This window comes from Monodelphis domestica, chromosome 7 (assembly GCF_027887165.1).
Source record: "Monodelphis domestica isolate mMonDom1 chromosome 7, mMonDom1.pri, whole genome shotgun sequence".
Classification (NCBI taxonomy): Eukaryota; Metazoa; Chordata; class Mammalia; order Didelphimorphia; family Didelphidae; genus Monodelphis; species Monodelphis domestica.
This window is the reverse complement of record NC_077233.1, coordinates 171,078,464-171,100,765: the sequence shown is the minus strand read 5'-3', so window position 1 is coordinate 171,100,765 and position 22,302 is coordinate 171,078,464. Positions and strand designations below refer to the sequence as shown.

Sequence of the window (22,302 nt, the reverse complement as noted above, 5' to 3'; positions counted from 1 at the left end):
CTCCCCAAGGCCTCCATCTTTCCTTTCTGCCTTCAAGCCCCATTTCATCTCCCTCCAACTTGCCCCAGCTTCTCTCCAATGAGATGTAATCACCTCTTGCCCATCATTTCTTCCCTTATTTTCTTTAAGTTCTCTCTCTTTGGACTCCCCAGTTCACCTTTCCCCAACCCACCTTTCATTCCCCAACCCCTTTGACATTCTTTATGTCCCCCTCCAGCTTCCCCCAAGCACTGGGACATTTCAAGAGGCTCAGAGCCGACTGAATGAAGCAGCTGCTGGACTGAACCAAGCAGCCACAGAGTTGGTACAGGCCTCCAGAGGGACCCCCCAGGATCTGGCTCGAGCCTCTGGCCGCTTTGGACAAGACTTCAGCACCTTCTTGGAGGCAGGCGTGGAAATGGCTGGACAAGCTCCGGTACGGAAATGAAAGGATATAATGACTGGCACCACAATTTTCTCTGGGATAGAGAAGACACCTGAATGACCATAGGATGGGAGGGAAATGTCTGAATAGAAATACCTATGGGAGATAGGTTGCTGCTCCCCGTGCCTTATATACCTGTGCCCTCAGTTCCCCAAGAAACCCCCTATGCATACCTTACACATTCCTACACTTCCCCCATAAAGGAAGGGATAGGGCCAGAAGACACATGACACTCCCCCTTCTCTTTCAATCTTTGGGCAGAGCCAAGAGGACCAGGCCCAAGTGGTATCCAACCTGAAGGGCATTTCCATGTCATCAAGCAAACTACTATTGGCAGCTAAGGCCTTATCCACAGACCCTGCTGCCCCTAACCTTAAGAGCCAGCTGGCTGCAGCTGCCCGGTGAGAAAGAATGAACAGAGAGGGGTGGGTAGGGTCAACATTGGATGTGAATGTGGTGGTGGGTCAGAGAAGTCTAGATCGAGCTAAAATCTGGTGGAAGGACAGGCAAGGCTTAAGAGGAGAGATCAGAACCAGCCTTATTTATCCCTTGGAATGGAGGAGGAAGAAAGTGGATTCACAAAAGAAGTCTTGCTCACAGGGTATAAAAAGCAAATGAATGAACCAGGTGGAAGTGAACTAAGAATTCCTGCATTGGGGAAGTGAACTAGGAATTCCTGCATTGGGGAAGTATAGGAATGATTTCTACACTTCCCTCTCCCCTTCAAAGGGCTGTCACAGATAGCATCAACCAGCTCATCACCATGTGTACCCAGCAGGCACCAGGCCAGAAAGAGTGTGACAATGCCCTTCGGGAGCTGGAGGTAAAGACTGCCAATGGATATGGGTCAAGTGTTTGGGGGAAAAAAGGGGGTGTTTTTTGGGGTATAGGGAGTTGAGGATACTGAGGTTTAAAGTGAAAATGAAATAGAGAACGGGTTAAAGAAGTTAAGGCTCTCACATGCCACTGTTTCTCTTCCTGCCCCACTCCAGACTGTACGAGAGCTCCTGGAAAACCCAGCCCAGCCCATTAATGACATGTCCTACTTTGGCTGCCTAGACAGCGTCATGGAGAACTCTAAGGTATGTGGGAAAGGACCCAGGAGAAGAAATGGGCCAGGAGTTAGGACCTACCCTGTCTGTTCTCTGACATTTGGATCTGATACATGTTCCCTAGGTCTTGGGTGAGGCCATGACTGGAATTTCTCAAAATGCAAAGAACAGCAACCTACCTGAGTTTGGAGAGGCCATCCGCACAGCCTCCAAAGCTCTCTGTGGCTTCACAGAGGCAGCTGCTCAGGTAACCTTCCCTATCCCAGCCATATGGGGTCCTGGAGCCAGGCCAAGGTCCCTTGCCCAGCCTGCTACCCAAATCCCCCCGCACCCCCAGTACCCAAGGGCCCAACAGAAAACTGGCACCCTGGGACATTCCCCAGCCATCATAGTAAGGTTGGAGTTGACACAGTCATCCCAAAGATTTGTTTTTACCCAAGTATTAGTTTCCCCTTGAATTGGATCTTTATGAACCAAAGAGCTCAGCAGCTCCCAACCATATCCAGAGTTCCATAGACTCACAGACTCTGGGGGCAGATACTACTCCCCCCCCCCCCCCCAACACATAAAAATGTAACTCTTCATTAAAGTTACAGCAGTCATGGTTGTTTGCGCAGAATATCCAAATGGATATAATGCAGACTGATTTGAAAAGAAATTTGAGCACATCATTGCAGTAATTTCTTGATTACATTTCCACTCTTACCAATCATTGCTTGGCCTTGATGTAAACAAGGGTTCAGTGTGAAAAATGGTGACATGCTTCCCTCTGGACCTTTCCTTTGGCACCCTAAGTATCATGGCTGCTTCACTTTGAGACAGAATTTGCTTCTGCAGTCAAGTCATTCATCCTTCCTGCTCCTGGAAACTCAGTTGCTATTAAAGTCCCTTTGAAGAGAATCCTGAAGACAATTAATTAATTACTTAATTGTCTTTCACTCCCACCCTTCTGCATTCTCATTTTCCCCCCTCTCCTTTCATTGTTCACTCATTATCCTCTAACCTTTCTTTGCCTTTCTACCCCCCCCAGGCTGCATACCTGGTTGGCATCTCAGACCCCAATAGCCAGGCGGGACAGCAGGGGCTGGTGGAGCCCACCCAGTTTGCCAGAGCCAACCAGGCAATTCAGATGGCCTGTCAGAGTTTAGGGGAGCCAGGATGCACTCAGGCCCAGGTAACTTGGGAAGTACGCTGGTGGCAAGCAGGCAGGAAGGTGGGTGTTGGCCCTAAGGATGATAACCCATAGGAAGAATAGGGCAGCACAGGCCAAGCAAAAGAAGGAGCCAAGGAGGAAGAAAACCCCAGTTCCATTTCTTGCCCTAATTATCTGTTAGATCTTGTGCAAGTCATATTACTTCTGAAAGCTCACTTTCCTTCTTTGTAAACTGAAGGGGGTAGACTCAGTCATTTCCAAGATCCTCCAATTCCTTGTTCTTTATGCCTTCTCTATGGATGTCTGTGTCCCCAGGTGCTCTCCGCAGCCACCATAGTGGCTAAACACACCTCTGCACTGTGTAACAGCTGCCGTCTGGCCTCAGCCCGCACAGCCAACCCTACAGCCAAGCGCCAATTTGTCCAATCAGCCAAGGAGGTGGCCAACAGCACTGCCAACCTTGTCAAGACCATCAAGGTTTTCACAGCCATATCCTTCCCAGGCCTCCTCCCTTGGTCCCCACCCAGTCTCCTTTCTCTGCCTCCTCTTCCTATTTACTCTTTGCCATCACCAGACTCAGAACATCTGTGCCATTTTTCCTAACTTCCCCTCTCAGCCAGTCCCACCTGTCCCAAAAGTCCTTTAAGATGGGGAAGATTATAGACTTTGTATGCCTTGTTCTAATGCCCCAAACTCTGCCTTCACCTCCCTCAGGCACTGGATGGGGCTTTCACTGAGGAGAATCGGGCCCAGTGCCGAGCAGCCACAGCCCCCCTGCTGGAGGCTGTGGACAACCTGAGTGCCTTTGCAGCCAACCCTGAGTTCTCTAGCATTCCTGCCCAAATCAGCCCTGAGGTAAGATGGGGAGAAGAGAGAGGCATTAGGGTGGGAAAGAGCTGGGCAGGCGGCCTCCTAGGATTCACTCACCTTTTTGCCTGAGCATATTGCTTTCTAGTTCTCTAACCATCCTCTCCTTTCTCCCAGGGTCGAGCTGCCATGGAGCCCATAGTGGTCTCAGCTAAAACGATGTTAGAGAGTGCTGGGGGACTGATCCAGACAGCCAGGGCTCTAGCAGTCAATCCTCGAGACCCCCCTCGCTGGTCAGTACTGGCTGGACACTCTCGTACGGTCTCTGATTCCATCAAGAAACTCATCACCAGTATGAGGTAGGATCACTGTGGGGGAAAGAGGAGGTGCTCCATTGGTGCCCCAAAGAATGTAGTGACCTGTTGTGGGAATGTGGAAATGAGGAAGGGAATGACTTGAGAGGACATGGCCTTCCCAGGGATAAGGCTCCAGGCCAGCGGGAGTGTGAGGCAGCCATTGCAGCCTTGAATAGCTGTCTTCGTGATCTGGACCAGGCCTCCCTTGCTGCTGTCAGCCAGCAACTTGCGCCTCGAGAGGGCATCTCGCAAGAGGTAAGTTAGAGCTAGCCATGATGTGAGGTGTCAACATGGCACCCAGAGGAGAGGAGGCTGGGAGGAAGGTGAATGGGACAAAAAGAAGGGGCAAGTCCAGTAGAAGGGGGAGAGTAGAAGTCAGTACAGACCTGGGGGGTCAGGGTCTGAGACCCTCCAAGAAACCAAAATTTTGGGTCTTCTTCCCAGCCTCAACCCAAGTTCTCTCCATCCATCCCCTTTAGAGGACAGGATCATCCATCTTTCTCCCTGAGCTGGACCAGTAGTAAATGCTAAAGTTGCCGGGCCTTTCCTTTTCAGGCCTTGCACACTCAGATGCTGACTGCAGTACAAGAGATCTCCCACCTCATTGAGCCGCTGGCCAGTGCTGCCCGAGCTGAGGCCTCCCAGCTGGGGCACAAGGTACCTGGGGAGTGGGAGTCAAGGGAAGGCTCCTGGGATCTTCCCTGTCCAGGCTGACCCCTAGCCCCACCCTGTCTCAGGTGTCCCAGATGGCCCAGTACTTCGAGCCACTCACCCTGGCTGCTGTAGGTGCTGCCTCCAAGACTCTAAGCCACCCCCAGCAGATGGCACTGTTAGACCAGACCAAGACCCTGGCAGAGTCTGCCCTCCAGCTGCTCTACACTGCCAAAGAGGCAGGGGGCAACCCCAAGGTATGTAGAAGAAGAAGAGGGGATGAGGACAGGGGGACCTTGAGGAAGTAGAAGGACCCTTCTCACCACTTACCCCTCTGTTTTTTCCCTTTCTAATCCCAAATAGCAAGCAGCCCATACTCAGGAGGCTCTAGAAGAGGCTGTGCAAATGGTAACAGAAGCCGTGGAAGACCTGACAGCCACCCTCAATGAGGCAGCCAGTGCCGCCGGTGTGGTGGGGGGCATGGTGGATTCCATCACTCAGGCAATCAACCAGGTACCTGCATTGGTGGAGTGTAGGGCACCCAGCCTGAACTAGTCTTGTTTCCTGGCCCAGCCAAAGGCAAGGTCTGAAACTCTCCTGTTCTCTCCCCCTATCCCAGCTGGATGAAGGACCAATGGGAGAGCCAGATGGTTCCTTTGTGGATTACCAGACGACCATGGTACGAACAGCCAAAGCCATTGCGGTCAACGTACAGGAGATGGTGAGTGCAGGAGACCCTGGGGGTGAGCCTGGGGAAGGAGCAGGGAGAAATATATTTTGCTATGACTTCTCCTCCCCCTTCCCCAGGTGACCAAGTCAAGTACCAGCCCAGAGGAACTGGGCCCTCTGGCCAACCAGTTGACCAGTGATTATGGCCGCCTTGCCCTTCAAGCCAAGCCTGCAGCCATGGCTGCTGAAAACGAGGAGGTGAGCAGGATAACCACTGGGACTCTAAGTGACAGTCCCTCCTCTTCCTCTCTTTACACTCCCTCTATGCATCTCCTGTACCACCCCCAACCCAGAGCAGCAGGCTGGGGCTTCTTCCATGGCATTCTAGCTACCACACAAGGACTTGAGCTTCCCCTCTGAAGCATACCCCCATCCTTTTGGGGGGAGCTAAATACTCCCAGGTCAGTCATCATGAGGGCAACAAGAATGCTTTTTGCTGCAAATAAAGAATGATCTGGACATGCCTAGAATCCTCAGGTCCTCAGCCACTGGGACAAAGTGGAGACAGTCCAGCCTGGGGCTCATCTCACTTTTAGAATTCTTGATTCTTGTCCCTTCTCTCGTCATCTGAATCTGTCCATGCCCTTCTGTGCCCTGGACTTTCTCTACCTTGTTCCCCAAAAAATCTGTCCCAGATTTTCACTTTTTCCTGCTTGCTTATCTCAGTCCTACCAAGCTAGAAACCTCTGATAGCCCTCCCTTCCTCACTGGTTTTCTTGGTCCAGCCCCGGCCACACAAGCCAGCTCCTGGGTTAGGACTGAATGTTCCCCCTTTCACCCACTACTGCCTTCCTAGATGCCATCTCTTTTTATCAGGAGAGTGTAGTTAGAAGAGTACTGGGCCTAGGAGATATGTGTTTGAATCCTAACCCTGACACTTAGTAGCCATGTGACTGTGCAAATCCCATAACCTCTGATCTCTGCTTCCTTTCACTACCTCCCTCAAAGGATTATTGTGAGGAAAGCTCTTGGTAAGCATTAAAAAATGCTGCATAAATGTGAGTAGTTATGGTTAGCTTGGACTCAGAGTCCCTCCATGACATCATTGTCGTCTTCTTCCCCATCCCCATCCACATATAATACTGCACTCCGCATTCATATGTGTGCTCATGAACACCGTACATTTTCTCATGTAAGTATTTCCTGTCTATAAGATAACGTGTCCAGGAAGATATATGTCGTGAGTTGTTTGGATTTTCTTTTATTTATTTTAAAACCTCAAAACATAGTTTCTGTGCTCCCATAGACCCCATATGTTAGCCATTGTTACTGTTCTGTGACACCCCACCACCACCACCACCACCATCACCCCCCCCAGTACCTTATATAGGTTTTCCCATGCTCCTTTTTACTTCCATGTGACTACCTCAGTATATCTTAGATAACCCACCCAGTAACTTCATAACCTCCAAGAGATGCCCATTCATTGCCTGTAATGCCACTGTCCTATATGCTCACAGATTGGTGCCCATATCAAGCACCGTGTGCAGGAGCTGGGCCATGGCTGTGCAGCCCTGGTCACAAAGGCAGGAGCCCTGCAGTGTAGCCCCAGTGATGCCTATACCAGGAAAGAACTGATGGAGTGTGCCCGACGTGTGTCTGAGAAGGTAACCTCTCCAAGCCCTGAGTCACATCCTGTGGTAACCTCATCCAGGCCAACCACTCTGCCCATCAGAAACCAGATGACAATGTCCTTTCTCCTCCCAACCCTTTCAGGTCTCCCACGTTCTGGCCGCACTCCAAGCTGGAAACCGTGGCACCCAGGCCTGCATCACAGCAGCCAGTGCGGTGTCTGGCATTATTGCCGACCTCGATACCACCATCATGTTTGCCACAGCAGGGACACTCAACCGTGAGGGTGCTGAGACATTTGCTGATCATCGGTGAGGAAGAGGGCTGAGATGGTTCGGGAAAATGAGAAGGAGCCAAAGGGCCTCATTCTATGAGAAAACAACTATCTGGAGGAAACCAAGAGAAAAGGAGGGCTAAGAAGCTGGAATGAGAGAGGGAATAGGAACGGGAGGTGGGGGGCACCTAAAGAAGGCAGAATAAACTCCACAGGAAGCATTGAGGGGCTCACTAGTATTTTTCACACAGGGAGGGCATCCTCAAGACTGCAAAGGCATTGGTGGAGGATACGAAGGTCCTGGTACAGAATGCAGCTGCAAGCCAAGAGAAACTGGCCCAGGCTGCCCAGTCTTCTGTGGGCACCATTACCCGCCTAGCTGATGTGGTTAAGCTAGGTGCAGCCAGCCTGGGTGCTGAGGACCCTGAGACCCAGGTATCTACCCAATCCCATCCCAGACCCCAACCAAACACCCCCCCATTTCCAAGCTATAGCCTCTCATTCCACACAGGTGGTGCTGATCAATGCAGTTAAGGATGTGGCCAAGGCTCTGGGGGACCTCATCAGCGCCACCAAGGCTGCAGCAGGCAAAGTGGGTGATGATCCCGCTGTGTGGCAGCTCAAGAACTCTGCCAAGGTGGGTAGGAGAGGGCAGTGGTAAAAGGGAGATGGAAGGAAGGGCAGGGCCCTCACACTCATGCCATGCCTCACTCTCCCAGGTGATGGTGACCAATGTGACATCATTGCTCAAGACTGTAAAAGCTGTAGAGGACGAGGCCACAAAGGGCACCCGGGCTCTGGAGGCTACCACAGAGCACATCCGGCAGGAGCTGGCGGTGAGAGCACTCATTAGGTGAACCTGTTTCTCCCACAGCCACACAGAAATGCCCATCCAGATGTGTGCAATATTCACTTTCCCTTCATTACCATCTAATTGAGACTGCCACACTCACTTTTTTAAGTCTAACCTTCTGTCTTAGAATCAATACTGTGTATTGGTTCCCAGGCAGAAGAGTGGTATGGGCTAGGCAGTGGGGATTAGGTGACTTGTCCAGGGTCACACAGCTAGAAGTGTATGAGACCAGATTTGAACCCAGGACCTCCCATCTCTGGGCCTGGCTCTCAATCCACTGAGCCCCTTAGCTGTCCCCTAAACTCACTTTTTAATATTGTAGTCTCTTTTCTGTCTCTACCATTCTTCTCCCCCACATGACCAGATCCAGGGCCCTTCTCAGTTCTCATGTCCCTTATCATCTGGAAAACGTGACTGTGTCCACTCAGCCCCTCCTGAAGCCTTTCTCCTTTGGTTTCCATGGCACAGCAGGAGCCTCTTTGATTATATATGAGAAGAGGGAAAAAGACAAGGAGAATGCACATGTATATACATATGGATATATGTCCATATGTATATACACATGTATACACACGTGACCACAGAGGCACATGTCCACATGTATATTCAGACATTTGGTATGTGTGTGCGCATATACACATATTAAAAAACACAGATGAGCCAGCAATGATGACAAAGGAAAAATGGTCAGAGAAGGAGGGGCTATTTTCCACGCCTTCTTGGTTCTTCTTTCAAAGCTTCTCAGATAAGTCCCCATTTTTCCTTTCATTCCTACTGCTGTCACCTTCTGCCCAGTCAAGCCTGGATCACCCTCTTGTCCGGGCCTCTCCCTGACCTTCTTCATCCTGGTCCACCTGCCCATAACCCTCTTGCCCAGTGCTGCTAAATCAGTGTTCATATTACTCCCCTGCTCAGAAGCCTTCCCTGGCTCCGCAGTACTTACCAAATCAAGCCCTGCCACTTCATCCTTCTTTTCAAGACCCTGAACATGGCCCAAATCTACCTCTACTGCACTACCCAGATACTAGGCTCCAGATAAACTGAGCAGCAGATTCAGCATTATCTAAACACACCCAGGGCTCTCCCACACCTATGCCTTTGTGCTGTGCATGCCATTTTCTCCACCTGAAATGCCCCTCTGTCTCCTGAAAAGAGCATCCATCACTCCAGGCCCAAACCCACTACCCAGAGTTCTAATTGCTGGAAATAACAAACAAAGGTAAAGAATAGTCCCTGCCCTCGAGGGATTTATATTCTGATGGAATGACACCATGTAAATAACTAGGTACATACCAGATCATAGGAGGCAATCTCAAAGAGGAAAGGCACTACCAGCTGGGGAGACCAGGAAAGGCCTCCTGAAGAACATAGTATTTAAGCAAATGTCCAATAGCTGATGGACCAGGTGTAAACTGTAAAAAACTTGCATAAACTGTGAACTATGAAATTTCTGCCTATTATCTCCCTCCCCTCCCTATTCCCTTTAGATACTTTTTTTATGGCACTCTACAATCAATCTCCTAGAATACCTAAAAACTTTTTTTTTTTAAGCAGGGAAGGCTATGAATTATTAGCAATAGCAAGTCTTCTCTTCCTTAATTGAATTTAACTTCCTCATGACCAGAGACCATTCGTCATTATATCTTAGATTTGAACAAAATATAATCCCCCTTGGAGTAGGGATTGTTTTATATTTGCACCCCCAGGGCCTAGCACAGTGCCCAGCAACAGAATAAATTCTTGATAGGTCATAGTTAATTGACTAATGCTTAGTAAATGTTGTTGAATAAATCCACATACCCAGCACCAAAAAGTACCCTAGAAGCCCTGATGACTGATCCATCAATTTCTCATTCCAGTCTAATGACAAGAAGAGTGAATTTGGAGGATGAAGTTCAATCCTGGTTCTGCTATTTGATTCTCTGACCTTGGACACATCCCTTTCCCATTCTTAGTTTACTCCTTTGTAAGAAGAGCTGGTTGCTCTTCCTTCATATCATAGTCTCTTTAAGCTCTGTAGCCTAAGATTAGATGGCTCTCTGAATCCTGCTGCATCACTTTTCATGACTTTGTCTTCCCTGCAGGTTTTCTGTTCCCCAGAACCCCCTGCCAAGACCTCTACCCCAGAGGATTTCATACGAATGACCAAAGGTATAACCATGGCCACTGCCAAAGCTGTTGCTGCCGGCAACTCCTGTCGCCAGGAGGATGTCATTGCTACAGCCAACCTGAGTCGCCGTGCCATAGCCGACATGCTGCGGGCCTGCAAGGTATGCTGGGTAGGAAAGAGGTAGTGGAGATTGAAAGATGCTCAGGGAGGATGTCCTGGCTAGAGGGATAAATGGAGTGGCATTGAGACATTCCTAATGCTGACAGTTTTTTCTCTGGGAACATAGGAGGCTGCCTATCACCCTGAGGTGGCCCCTGAAGTTCGACTCCGGGCTTTGCACTATGGCCGGGAGTGTGCCAATGGCTACCTTGAACTGCTGGACCACGTGCTACTGGTGAGGGAAGAGGTTCTGGGCCTCTGGCCACCCCCTCTGCATGTTCCCTCTACTGGCTCAGGCCCCTGTACTCCCTCAGCCCTTCTCCCTCCCACCCTCCCATTGCCCCTGAGTATCATAGCCTTTTCCATTACTTATGCAAACAACCCCAACCACCCATCCTGCAAGAATTCCTGGTGGTTTCTAGAGTGTCACATTCTGTGACCTCCCAGCCCAAGACTTTCATCTGTTACTTCCTCGTCTTCATTTGCTTGTGTTACCGTCCCTGCCCCAACACATACATATTTCTTCCTCCCCCATTCCTCTTATTCTTCTCATTCATTTCTTCTCTCTTCATTCTTCTTGTTCTTTATCAGCCGGTGAGTGCCTCTTAACCTCACTGCCTGGATTGAATGTGAGGGCATGATGGTTGAAGGGTGTGCTGTGATCTGATGTCATGAAGGAAGCATGATGCGTGGGGGGTGCTGTTTGGGGGAGAATGAATAAGGAGGGGGAGATGTGGGGAGGGCTCTTTTGTCTGTCAAGAGGGTCTGAAGTTCTTAGGGGGGAAGAGTTGGTTGGGCAGGACCTGGAACCTGTCACCTGATTCCCCTACCATCACCACAGACCCTGCAGAAACCGAGCCCAGAACTGAAACAGCAGTTAACAGGACATTCCAAGCGTGTGGCTGGATCTGTCACCGAGCTCATCCAAGCTGCTGAGGCCATGAAGGGTGAGGAAGGGCATCAGGGTCAGGGTAGGAAGCAATCCTCAGCTCAACATTAGCCACCCTTCTCCTCGGGCTACATCAGGCCATTCATATCCAAAGAGAAACATGGATTTCCATCAAGTTCCAAATCACCTAGGCTTTGAGTTTTCCACACAAGCCCAGTCCCACAGCTCAGTGGCCTGGGTTCAGTTCCCCCAAAGCTGCTGCACCACTTGCTTTGCCCTCACCTATCCCACTCTCCTAGGAACGGAATGGGTAGATCCTGAGGACCCCACGGTCATTGCTGAAAACGAACTACTGGGAGCTGCAGCAGCCATTGAGGCAGCAGCCAAGAAGCTGGAACAGCTCAAGCCCAGGGCCAAGCCCAAGGTCAGCTCCTCCTGGGACCTCCAGCCTTCCCCATCACCAACCATTTTGTGGCTCTTCCTTCCCCTCTTGAGCCCATCCCCTACCCCATTACACTCAGCCCCATCTTGTGTCCCTCCCGTCTCTTGATTCATTGCAGGAAGCAGATGAATCACTGAACTTTGAGGAGCAGATCCTAGAAGCAGCTAAATCCATCGCGGCAGCAACCAGCGCCCTGGTGAAGGCCGCATCTGCTGCCCAGAGGGAGTTGGTGGCTCAAGGGAAGGTAAGGTCTCATGGAAGGACATAATGTGGGTGAATATGTTATAGTCATCATCCATACTCTGCTACCTGACTTGGACAGAGCAGAGTACCAGGCACCCTTTCATCTTTCCCCACAGGTGGGTGCCATCCCAGCCAATGCATTGGATGATGGGCAGTGGTCTCAGGGCCTCATTTCTGCTGTGAGTACCCAAGATGCATAAGGCTTTGGGGGCAGTTATACTCTGGGGAAGGGGTGCTGGAGATGAGGGGGCAGTACTGGATCTGACTCCCCTTCCTCTGCCCATCCCAGGCCCGGATGGTGGCTGCTGCCACCAACAATCTGTGTGAGGCAGCCAATGCAGCTGTGCAGGGCCATGCCAGTCAGGAGAAGCTCATCTCATCTGCCAAACAAGTGGCAGCCTCCACGGCTCAGCTACTCGTCGCCTGCAAAGTCAAGGCAGATCAGGATTCAGAGGCCATGAAGCGGCTACAGGTGAGAACACCTGAAGCCCTCCTCCTGCACCCCCTGAAGCAATAGGCAGCTGCTTGGGTTACCTGCTCTGGACTGTCTCCAAAAGACAATTCTCTGTGTATGGGTCTCCTCTACCCCACCAGTATACACGTAGGATACCCCACTGCCCCCAGACCACCCCATCTCTGATCCATCCTCACCTTGATCTGTCTCTTCCCAGGCGGCTGGCAATGCTGTGAAGCGAGCCTCAGACAACCTGGTGAAGGCCGCACAGAAAGCCGCAGCCTTTGAGGACCAAGAGAATGAGACGGTTGTGGTGAAGGAAAGGATGGTGGGCGGCATTGCCCAGGTGAGTGCTTCCTTCCTCTGAGGACATCAGGAGAAGGAAGCAGAGTAGGGGGGTGGCTAGTGCCCAGGCTGAAACCAGCCCTTCCCCCTTTCCTTTGCCCAGATAATTGCAGCCCAAGAGGAGATGCTTCGAAAAGAGCGAGAGCTGGAAGAGGCTCGGAAGAAGCTGGCGCAGATCCGGCAGCAGCAGTACAAGTTCCTGCCTTCAGAGCTTCGGGATGAGGGCCAGCACTGAGGACCAGAACTCTGTTTTAACACAGACTGGGCCAGAGACTGTGCCCACCCACCCGTGGCCCAAAGCCTCTTGTGCTCCCAAAGTGCCTGCCACCCCCAGGGCTGGGCTCTGCCCAGCACCACTGCACGTCCCCTTTCCCCTTCCCTGTCCAAGTGCCTTCATGCCTAGGGTTCAGCCTTCAGCCCAGCCCTGGGATACCCCAAGTGCCTACCCCTCCTCAGAGTATTAACGCTCGCTCCAAGAGTATTAACGCTGCTGCACCTGCCCGCACCGCCAGGGGCTGCACCAGCCCCACCCGCAGTGGCTCTCAGCCGACCCCCACTAGCCTTGGCTCCATCACCTTTTTTGATATTGTCCCCTCTACCCTAGCCATGTGTGGGGATGCGGGGGTCACCACCCCCATCACCTGCTCAAGAACAGGCCACCCCCCAATAAAGGTGGTTCTGCCGCCAACTCCTAACAGGTCCTCTGAGATCACTGCCCTCACCCAGGGGCTGGAGGAGCCCAGAGCAAGTGGGCTGCCACCACAGCCAGATCTACTGTATTAGTTGGGGAGGGGAGAGACTGAGGGACCCTGCCCATTGACTGGACTTGAAGAGCCGCCTCCACACTCAGCTGTCTCCCTGACACAAATACCATACCCCTAGACACATCTGACTCCATAGATAGGAAATCCTCAGCCTAAATGATACATGCCTCAGGCCTGAGATTGCAAATCTCTTTATCTCGGGATTCTTCCTCACCCAGCCACCACCATAGCCATACTCCATGTCACCCGTCCCTGCACTGACCTTGCTTGGGGGGCTCAGTACCCCTGCCCTCCTGGATCATCATCATTCCCCCTCTGCTGTGCCCTTTATCCCTACACTCCAAAAAGTCCAGTTGGGTGAAAGAAGGTGGAAAATTTGGGATCTGGAGCTAAAGAAACTAGTTTGGATCCTACATCTCCCACTTAATAATTATGCAGCATTGCCATAGAGAAAAGAGTGCTGAACTTGGAGTCAGCAAGACTGGTTTCTATCCCCCGTGTGACCCAGAACGAGGGTCACAGGAAGTCCTCTGTGAGCAGACCTTCCTCATCTATAAAACAAGTGGATTGGCCCAAATTGCTTCTCGGACCTGTTGGAGGCCTAAATTTGTGATTCTGCATTACTCTCTTCCAGCCTCCCTTATTTCATTTATAAAATTAATTGGGTTGTATTCCAAAAGGGACACCCAACAGAAATCTGGCTCCAGTCCCCATATTTCCCTTCCACCCTAGTTTGGGAAGCTTCCCCCACTAAACCAATGGAAAGGAAAGGAGCCATCTTACTTGGATGTCTCCTGGGACTTTTAATGACTGAATCCATTTGCCAGATCCTCTTATTCTCCTGGCACCCCCCTTAGGCCAGGGGATAAGCAGCTGGGTCTTGGGTCCCTGAGTTTCCCTCTTTCCTCAGGACCCAAGCTGGCTTTATCTGCCATTGGTCCCCTGAAACCTGTTAAAACTGTCCTTTTCACATACAAGTCTCCCCAATTGTTCAAGAAGTAATTAGCTTTTACTGGGGTTTAAAGGCACACAACAAGCTCTGGATATTGCATTCATAGACTTAGTCTAGTTAGGAGAAGACAAGTCTGAAGGTCACTGAGGCAGAAAACAGGAAGTGTCACGGGGGTTAGCAACCTATTCTGCAGAACTTGTGCAAAAGGAGAGATGAAGATACCATCTCAGCCTTCAAGAACCTTATCCTCTCCTGGGGGAATTGCCTATGCCCAATGGATGCTCCTTAAGAGTCTAGTCCTATGTCAGACTTGCTGCTGATGTTGGGAGCGATAGCTAACAAATCGGATGTCAAGATCCAGAAAGATTCTGACACTAGGATAATGAGCCAAATCACATGAGGAAGGCAGCACTAGCCCACAGTTCCTCTGGAAAAGACTGGGGGTGGACAAGTGTCAGGTGCAGGCTCGATGTGAGGTGTCTGCCCCAAAAGCCTATACAAGCTGCATCAAAAGATCATGTCCAGACCCAGGTAGAGTGTAGACCCCACCCCTGTACTCATCCCAGGCTGGACCACATCTATCTCACCCAGTTGAGTTTGGGGTATGACATTCCAAAGCCAATTGGATCATGTTCCAGATTAAGTGATCTGGGTATCAAGAGAACTGGTGGCAATGTCCTACAACAGGGATCGATTGCAAGTCCTCAGACAGAAACCCAATGCCCACTTCCACATAAAAAGTTCTGGGTCAAGGACAATACTGGAGTCAATGGTCTCCAAGGCTCCTGCCAGCTCTTAATTTTGATTCTGCCTTACTACAGATTGGATCAGAGGGAGGAGTGGCACATTTAGGTTTGCATATCAGAGAAATTCCAAGAGCTATTAGGAAGCAATATAGAAATTCAAGTGGCTGGTACATTAAGGTGATGAGGGGAACAGAGAAGAGCAAACAGATGTAAGAGATGTTGGGGGAATGATATGGATAAGAGAGCATGGGAAGAACAAAAAACTCAAAGCTCCAAAAATGGGAGATGGGATAAATGGTGTATCCCAAGGAGAAATAGTGAAGACAGGAGGGGAACAAGCATTTATTAAATGCCTACTATGTGCCAGCCACTGTACTAACTGCTTTGCAAATATTCATTTGATTCTCACAAAAACCCTGGGAGAGAGTCACGATTATTTTTAATTTTATTAATATCTATTATAGTTGGGGAACAGACACAAGTGTTTGTTTTTTTAAGTGAGTCACCCAGGGTCACATGGCTAATGGGTGTCTGAGCCCAGGTATTCCTGACTCCAGTACTCCAGCCACTGCACCATTTAACTATCTAGTAAATAAGCTCATTTTCAGATATGTTGAGTTTGAGGTAGTATTGAGACATTCAGGTGGAAATATTGGACAATTGGAGATTTAGAACTATAATTTGGAAGAAGGGACAAGAACTGATAGAGTTCTGGGTTATTTGCAGACACACAAAAAACTAATCAAAATCATGGGGCCAGATGAGATTTCCAAGGGAATGAGGACAGATTACAAATAAAGCTGAGGGGAACTAGGTGGCCCAGTGGATAGAGAACGGGCCTGGAAATGGAAGGTCCTAGGTGTAAATATGGCCTCAGATGCTTCCTAGCTGTGTGACTCTGGGCAAGTCACTTAACCACAACTGCCTACCCTTTACCTCTTTACTACCTTGGAAGTAATACGTTTAATCAGTTCAAAGACAGAAGGTAAGGGTTATAAAAAATAAAACTAAGACATCCTTAGGTGATATGTTCACCAAATATTTGTTAAAAACAAGAATTCAGAAAAGGAGCAATTAGAGGGGTAGAGAGAGAATTAAGAGAATATGGTATATCAAAAGAAGGCAAGACTATAGTAACAGGTCACATCCTCTAGAGAGGCTGAGGATGAGTACTAAAGACTCTCACTGAATTTAGAGATGAGGTCATTCGACTATAAAAGGTACAATTTTCTAGGGATTCTGAGAAGGGGAAAAGCACATCTAGCTGGGGAATGAGAAGACCCTGTAAGATCGAGGGGGAGAAGAAAGAAAGCAATAATAAGCTTATCAGTCTAACTGGAATGGAGGGTGCACTTAAAGAATGAGATATGACTGGAAAAGTTGATTGATACTAAACAGAAAGTTCTAAAATGCTAGACTAAGAAGTTTGTATTTAATTAGAACATTTTTAATTTTGTTTATTTAATTTAAAACACTTTTTTTAAAAATTTAGCAAAGGAAGCAGCTAGGTGGCTCAGTAGATTGAGAGCCAGGTCCAAAGAAGGGAGGTCCTGGGTTCAAATGTGGACTCAGATGCTTCCTAGCCGTGTGACCCTAGGAAGTCATTTGACCCCTACTGCCTAGCTGTTACCACTCTTCTGCCTTAGAGCCAATACATAGTATTGATTCTAAGATGGAAGGTAAGGGTTTAAAAAATTTTAGCGAAGAAATGACATGATCTGAAATATTCTTTAGAAAAGTGGATTTGGCAACCAGGTACAGAATGGACTAAATGTGAGAAATATAATTAGGAAGTGACTGAAGTAGTTCTGGCAAAAGGCAATAAAGACCTGAATCAGACTTATAACAATGGGACTGAAAATGGAAGGATGCTATGAGGTACTGGGGAGAAAGGACTTGAAAAAAACCTTGCTGATTGAATAAATGGAGGGAAAGAGAGATTTGGGTTTTTATGTTTTTATCCTGAACAAGGAGAAGATTAGTGGTGCTATTCACAGAAATGGGAAAAGACCTACTTGGGGTTTTTTGGAGGAAGGGGAGATTATAAATTCCTTTTGGGATAAATCCTGAATTTATAACACTAAAGGAAATACCCAGATCTCTAGCAGGAAATGCTAGTTTGGAACCTGGAGACACAACTAGAGATACAGACTGGAGAGTCATCTGCAAAGATTGGGAAATATGCACAGAAGTAAGAGTTGCAACCCTGGAAATGGATGAGCTGATTCAGTAAGATCCTAGAAAGAGAAGAAAAGATAACCATGGGGGAAAAAAAACAAACAAACAAGCCTTAAGGAGACCAGAAGAGAAATGAGGAGCCAGTGAAGAGAACCCAAGAAACTCAGAGAAGTTAGAAAGAAAAGTTCAAGAAAGTATGGCCAAGAGTGAGAAATATTGCAGAGAAGTCAAGAACAATGAGAACTGAGAAAGCTCTTTGGAGACGGTGCTTGGGAGGTCTCTGATGATCTTTGGAGCAAGAAATGAGTAGAGGAGATACTAAAGGTGGAAGAAAGATCAATCAAAATTTATTAAATACCTACAGTGTATCAGGCACTATCCTTAGATTTAAGGAAAGAGAGGAAATGATGGAGTAAGTCTAGAGCAGTGGTTCTCAACCTTTCTAATGCCGTGACCCCGCAATACAGTTCCTCATGTTGCAGTGACCCCAAACCAAAAAATTATTTTGGTGGCTACTTCGAAACTGTAATTTTGCTACAGTTATGATTCGGAATGTAAATACCTGATATGCATTATGTATTCTCATTGCTACAAATTGAGAGGTTGAGAACCGCTGCTCTACAGGGAATGGGATAAAGAACACAGGTGAGAGGATTACCAAAGAAGGAGGAATGAGATAAAGGGGGGAAACGAAATGAGCCTAAGGAAGTGTAAAGAGTTCAGGTCATTTGCACAGAGTGAATTGGGTAGAGTTAAAAGATTAAAGATCATGGAAATCACAGAACTACAACTGGGAAGGAACCTCAGAAGTCTTAGTCAAAACCCTTCATTTTATAGTTGAGAAAACTAAGAATCACAGAGATTACTTTCTTAGTACAACTCTAAAACAGAAAGACTAGAGCTAGACAAATGGGATTAAGTGACACAACCAAGGTCACACAGGAAGTAACTAAGGCCACACTTGAACCCAGGTCCTCCTGATTCCAGACCTGGTGCTCTATCCATTGTATAAACTAACTGCCCCCTTAGAGATTAATTTGACTTGCGCAGAGCTACACATAGAGATATTGGATTTTGAATCAGAAATAATAGGCTTCCATATTGCTGCACCTGCTTAATTGATGTATATGACCCTCAGCAAGTCATTTAACCTCTGAACATCAGTTTCCTCTTCTGACAGGTCAGATGACAGGGTCAGACTAAGTAGTAAGTCCTTTCTAGCATCTAAATCTATGAAATTATGAATCCAGGCCTTCTGGATTCATAAAACCCACATTCTGGGGCTAAGGGAAACCACAAGAGAACAGCTGTGATCGCTTAAGAACAATGGTCCATTCCTGCCCAGGTTTTTCTTCTTAAAAGGCTATAAATTTATACTAAACCTAGTCAGCATAGTTTACTAATTCTCAGCAGCCTAGGAAAAAAGAAAGTAGACAGCCAAATCTGTGCCACTTCTTCATACCCATTTTCAATGGAGGCTTCTCCTCCTAATCCCCCTACTCCTGAGGTAAGGAATTCAGATTCTCCTTGCTCTTAGGTGCCATTCCTAGGAATCAAATTTGCCAGCTACTCAAAAACATCTCATGTGTCAAAGGCTGAACCATCTACCTCCAGGTCACTCCCACATTCTACAATGATTTCTTCACCATGTCTTGAAGGCTTCCTGTCCCCACTTTACCTTATAGGGAATTTTTTGTACCAACTATCCTTACTATACCATTGAATAAATACCTTGGCTAAGAAGCTCATTGGGGCTACTGGGTGATAAGCAAAGGGAAACATACCAATGGGGGCATGTGAGCAACAATACTAGAGACCTCACTCCCTAAGCATTACTCCTAGAACCTTGAGGGAAGAAGTCATCAACCACCTTCTGGGGATCCCAGCCTATGAAATCAAAAACTTACTTGGAGTGTGGTAGTCCTAGAGGAGGTGCTACATTATGAACAATCAGGAAATCAGGGGCAAGAACAGACTTTAGACAAAGTCACATGAGATCAGACTGAAAATCACTTTGGAAATAGACTCTATCTCCAAGCTGCTGCACATTCTTTACTTTGGGCTTTACCCCCTCATGTCCTCAGCAAAACTTTTTTTAAAGCCCTTATATTCTATCTTAGCATCAGTTCAAAGACAGAAGAGCAGCTAGGCAATTGAGATTAAGTGGCTCCCCCAAGCACATCTCCAGTCTGGTGCTCTATCCACTGTGCTTCCTAGCTGCCCACTCAGCAGAACTTTTTAACCTCATCTTATACCTGTGGAATCCTGCTCATTCTGCAAGACTGAACTCAAATGCTACCTCTTTCCTGAAGCTATCTTTGGCCTTCCCATCTCTGACTCCAAAGCCAATAGGATCCCTTTGCCCTCCTGATTTCCAATGCAAGATCTTCTCTGTGATGCCTTTTTCCCCTCTACTAGATTGCAAATTCCTTAAGCGCAGAGATCAGGTCATGGGAAGGGGAATGAAATAAGCATTTACATAGCACCTACTATGTGCCGGGCACTGTGCTAAGTGTTTTCTTACAAGTATTATCTCATTTGACAATTTTCCTGGGAGGTCAGTAATATAAGTATCCCCATTGTACAAGTAAGGAAACAGGCAGACAAAGGTTCAGTGACTTGCCTCGGATCACACAGTTAATAAGAATCTGAGGCTGGATTTGAACATAGGTCTTCCCAACTCCAAGCCCAGCACCTCTAGGCCACCAACTATTTCAAAGAGAGGCATCTAAGTATCCTACTCAGTCCCCAGCACAAAAGATATAGTAGCTATGGAATAAATATCTATGGAATGATTTAAAGAAGTAAGTTAGAGGTAGAGAAAGAAATGTATAATCTCTGCCAGAATTCCCAGGACTGAAGTGATCTTTGGAGAGAGTGGCTTAGACCCAGAGAAGAAAGGGAGGCAGAAACAAAGTTGTTTTTGTTTTTGTTTTTAACCCTTACCTTCTGTCTTAGAGTCAATACTAAGTAGTAGTTCCAAGGCAGAAGAGTGGTAAGGGCTACACAATTGGGATTAAGTGACTTCTTGAGAAGCTAGGAAATGTCTGAGGGCAGATTGGAACCCAGGACTTCCCGTCTCCAGGCCTGGTTCTCTTTCCACTGAACTATCTACCCCAGCAGCAAGGATCTTGAGGAATGGGGATATTGGAGTATAGGATAAGTATTCCTCTTAGCCCCTTCTCTCAAATTTACTAACACCTGGCCCCCAATCAGAAATAATTCTCTAGACTCATGGTGGCAAACCTATGGCACATGTGCCACAGATGGCACACAGAGCCCTTTCTATGGGTACTTGAGCCATCCTCTGCCAGAGTTCATTACTAGAAAGGCAGATGGATTCAAGTGGAGCTGCTCCCTTTCCCTCTCCACTTTGTCTGAGGACAATTTTTCACTTCACTGCCCTTCTGCCCAACAACCCAATGGGAGCACATCCTCCCTTCCCTGTCTGGGGTAAGGAGAGGAAAGGCAGCACTCAGTCTCTAAAAAGTTCACCATTCCTGCTCTAGACCCTGTCTTCAGTTTCCTTTAACAACTTTAAGCACTTTTAAAGTACAAGGCCCCGAGTTGGGCATTTTCAATTTAAAGATAAAATAAAATATAGCCTGGTGACTTTCAGTCTTGGCAGCAGGAAAAGCTGGATTTAAATTCTACCTTAGACATTGACTAGTCTAATAAAAGTCTCACAGCCTTTCTGGGCTTAAATTATCTAATCTATGTAATGTGAAGGTTGAATTAGGTGATATCAGTTCTCCAAGATCTTTTATAAAGAATTCCTACCATCAAGGGGTCTAATGGGGAAGGTAAGGAAACAGGATCTGCATACAAGTAATGACACAAGGTTAAGACTTTTCATAGTTAATACCCATGTCCCAAGAAATTTGAAGGCGAGATCTGGAGGGAGGTCTTGAAGGAGAGGCAGCAAAGAATGTGACATGAAGATGGGGGGTAGAGGGTGGAGATGGAAAGTGGGGCCTATTCTAAACGTGGGAGCTGCCTAAGCGAAGGCACAATCAAAAGGCACACCTTGGTTTATTTGATCAACAAGAATTCTTTGCTAAGCATACAAGTCTCAGTAACTGCAATTAAGAAATCTTGGTCAAGTATCTGTCTCCCAGAGGATGGTCTACCCCAACCCTCAACCTTCACACTATGAGCTTTCTCATTAACCCGGAATCTGGTTTGGGGTGCCCCCCTCCCCATCTCCCACCCCCTCCAGGACAGATTAGATGAAGGCTGCTGGGTGTCTCCTTCTTGGGCATTTTCCATTCTCTTCTACAGAGGCAGTGGGGGAAGCCCCAGACCTTGTATCCTCAGTGTGTCTCCCTCCCATACATGGATCGCCAGCCCCAAATCCTAGATGTCTGTCCCTCTTTTCACTCCCCAAGTCCTGGGAATGGGGTTTGCAATGATTTTCTCCAACCACCCACTTCCCCCTTGCTTAGTTCTCTTGAACCCGGCCCTCATTCCTTTCTTCATCATCCTCGGAATTAGGACTAAAAACACAGAAAAGCATTTTTTTCCTCTCGCCCCACCCCCCACTTGTGAAACTCTAGACAATCTGGCCGCTATTGGTTCCCGCTCTTAGCACTATGGGCCCCCTCCGAAGGCCATGCCTCGGAAGGGTCTCCTCCTTAGCTTATGCCGTAATTCTAAGGAAGGTCGACTCTGACAACCCCACCCCCAACTCCGACCCGCGCTAGCTAGCTCCCAGGGATGCTTCCCTCTTTCCGAGGAATTGGTACCCGATCTCTTTTTTATTTGAGTAAGAGCAGAGATGGGGGGCGGAGTGGGAAGCGGGGATGAGTAAAGGAGGCTGTCTGCTACCAGTACCACCCTGTTCCGCCCCAGCCTGGCCCCGCCTCTCCGCGGAAAACGAACCCAAAAAAGGGCCGAAAAGAAATTTCAGCGCAAAGTTGGGCAGCGAAGTTGGAAGGGCGGAGAGAATGGGAAGGAAGGAAGAGAGGGGAGAGAGCTGGAAAGAGTGGGAAGGCGGGGAGGAGGGGAAGATGGGAGATGAGGGGGAGGGCTGGGACCAGAGGAGTGAGAGCGATCCCGTCCTATGACAGCCCCCAGGGACGTAGACCCTAGGTGGGGACCCTGGGTGGTTAGCACGCACAGAGTTGGAACTGGGGTGAAAGGTTCCCGC

At 48.3% G+C, this 22,302-nt stretch overlaps 1 protein-coding gene across 7 annotated transcripts in view; it reads left to right on the top strand.

Moving 5' to 3' along the window:
• TLN1 (talin 1) overlaps positions 1–13,201 on the top strand; it is a 36,712-nt gene extending 23,511 nt beyond the window's left edge. For all 7 annotated transcript variants that reach the window (XM_056806071.1, XM_056806067.1, XM_056806072.1 and 4 more), the window contains 29 exons: positions 218–415; positions 686–825; positions 1,154–1,247; positions 1,417–1,506; positions 1,601–1,723; positions 2,507–2,650; positions 2,945–3,106; positions 3,344–3,484; positions 3,614–3,795; positions 3,915–4,047; positions 4,348–4,449; positions 4,530–4,700; positions 4,807–4,956; positions 5,063–5,164; positions 5,251–5,370; positions 6,633–6,779; positions 6,889–7,055; positions 7,270–7,453; positions 7,530–7,655; positions 7,738–7,854; positions 9,956–10,141; positions 10,268–10,375; positions 10,982–11,087; positions 11,329–11,453; positions 11,590–11,715; positions 11,831–11,893; positions 12,004–12,186; positions 12,386–12,514; positions 12,617–13,201. In XM_056806071.1, coding sequence (XP_056662049.1) covers positions 218–415; positions 686–825; positions 1,154–1,247; positions 1,417–1,506; positions 1,601–1,723; positions 2,507–2,650; positions 2,945–3,106; positions 3,344–3,484; positions 3,614–3,795; positions 3,915–4,047; positions 4,348–4,449; positions 4,530–4,700; positions 4,807–4,956; positions 5,063–5,164; positions 5,251–5,370; positions 6,633–6,779; positions 6,889–7,055; positions 7,270–7,453; positions 7,530–7,655; positions 7,738–7,854; positions 9,956–10,141; positions 10,268–10,375; positions 10,982–11,087; positions 11,329–11,453; positions 11,590–11,715; positions 11,831–11,893; positions 12,004–12,186; positions 12,386–12,514; positions 12,617–12,748 — 3,951 coding nt within the window. In that variant the 3' untranslated portion in view covers positions 12,749–13,201. The remainder of the gene's footprint in view (positions 1–217; positions 416–685; positions 826–1,153; positions 1,248–1,416; positions 1,507–1,600; positions 1,724–2,506; positions 2,651–2,944; positions 3,107–3,343; positions 3,485–3,613; positions 3,796–3,914; positions 4,048–4,347; positions 4,450–4,529; positions 4,701–4,806; positions 4,957–5,062; positions 5,165–5,250; positions 5,371–6,632; positions 6,780–6,888; positions 7,056–7,269; positions 7,454–7,529; positions 7,656–7,737; positions 7,855–9,955; positions 10,142–10,267; positions 10,376–10,981; positions 11,088–11,328; positions 11,454–11,589; positions 11,716–11,830; positions 11,894–12,003; positions 12,187–12,385; positions 12,515–12,616) is intronic.
• Positions 13,202–22,302: the final 9,101 nt, after the last annotated feature.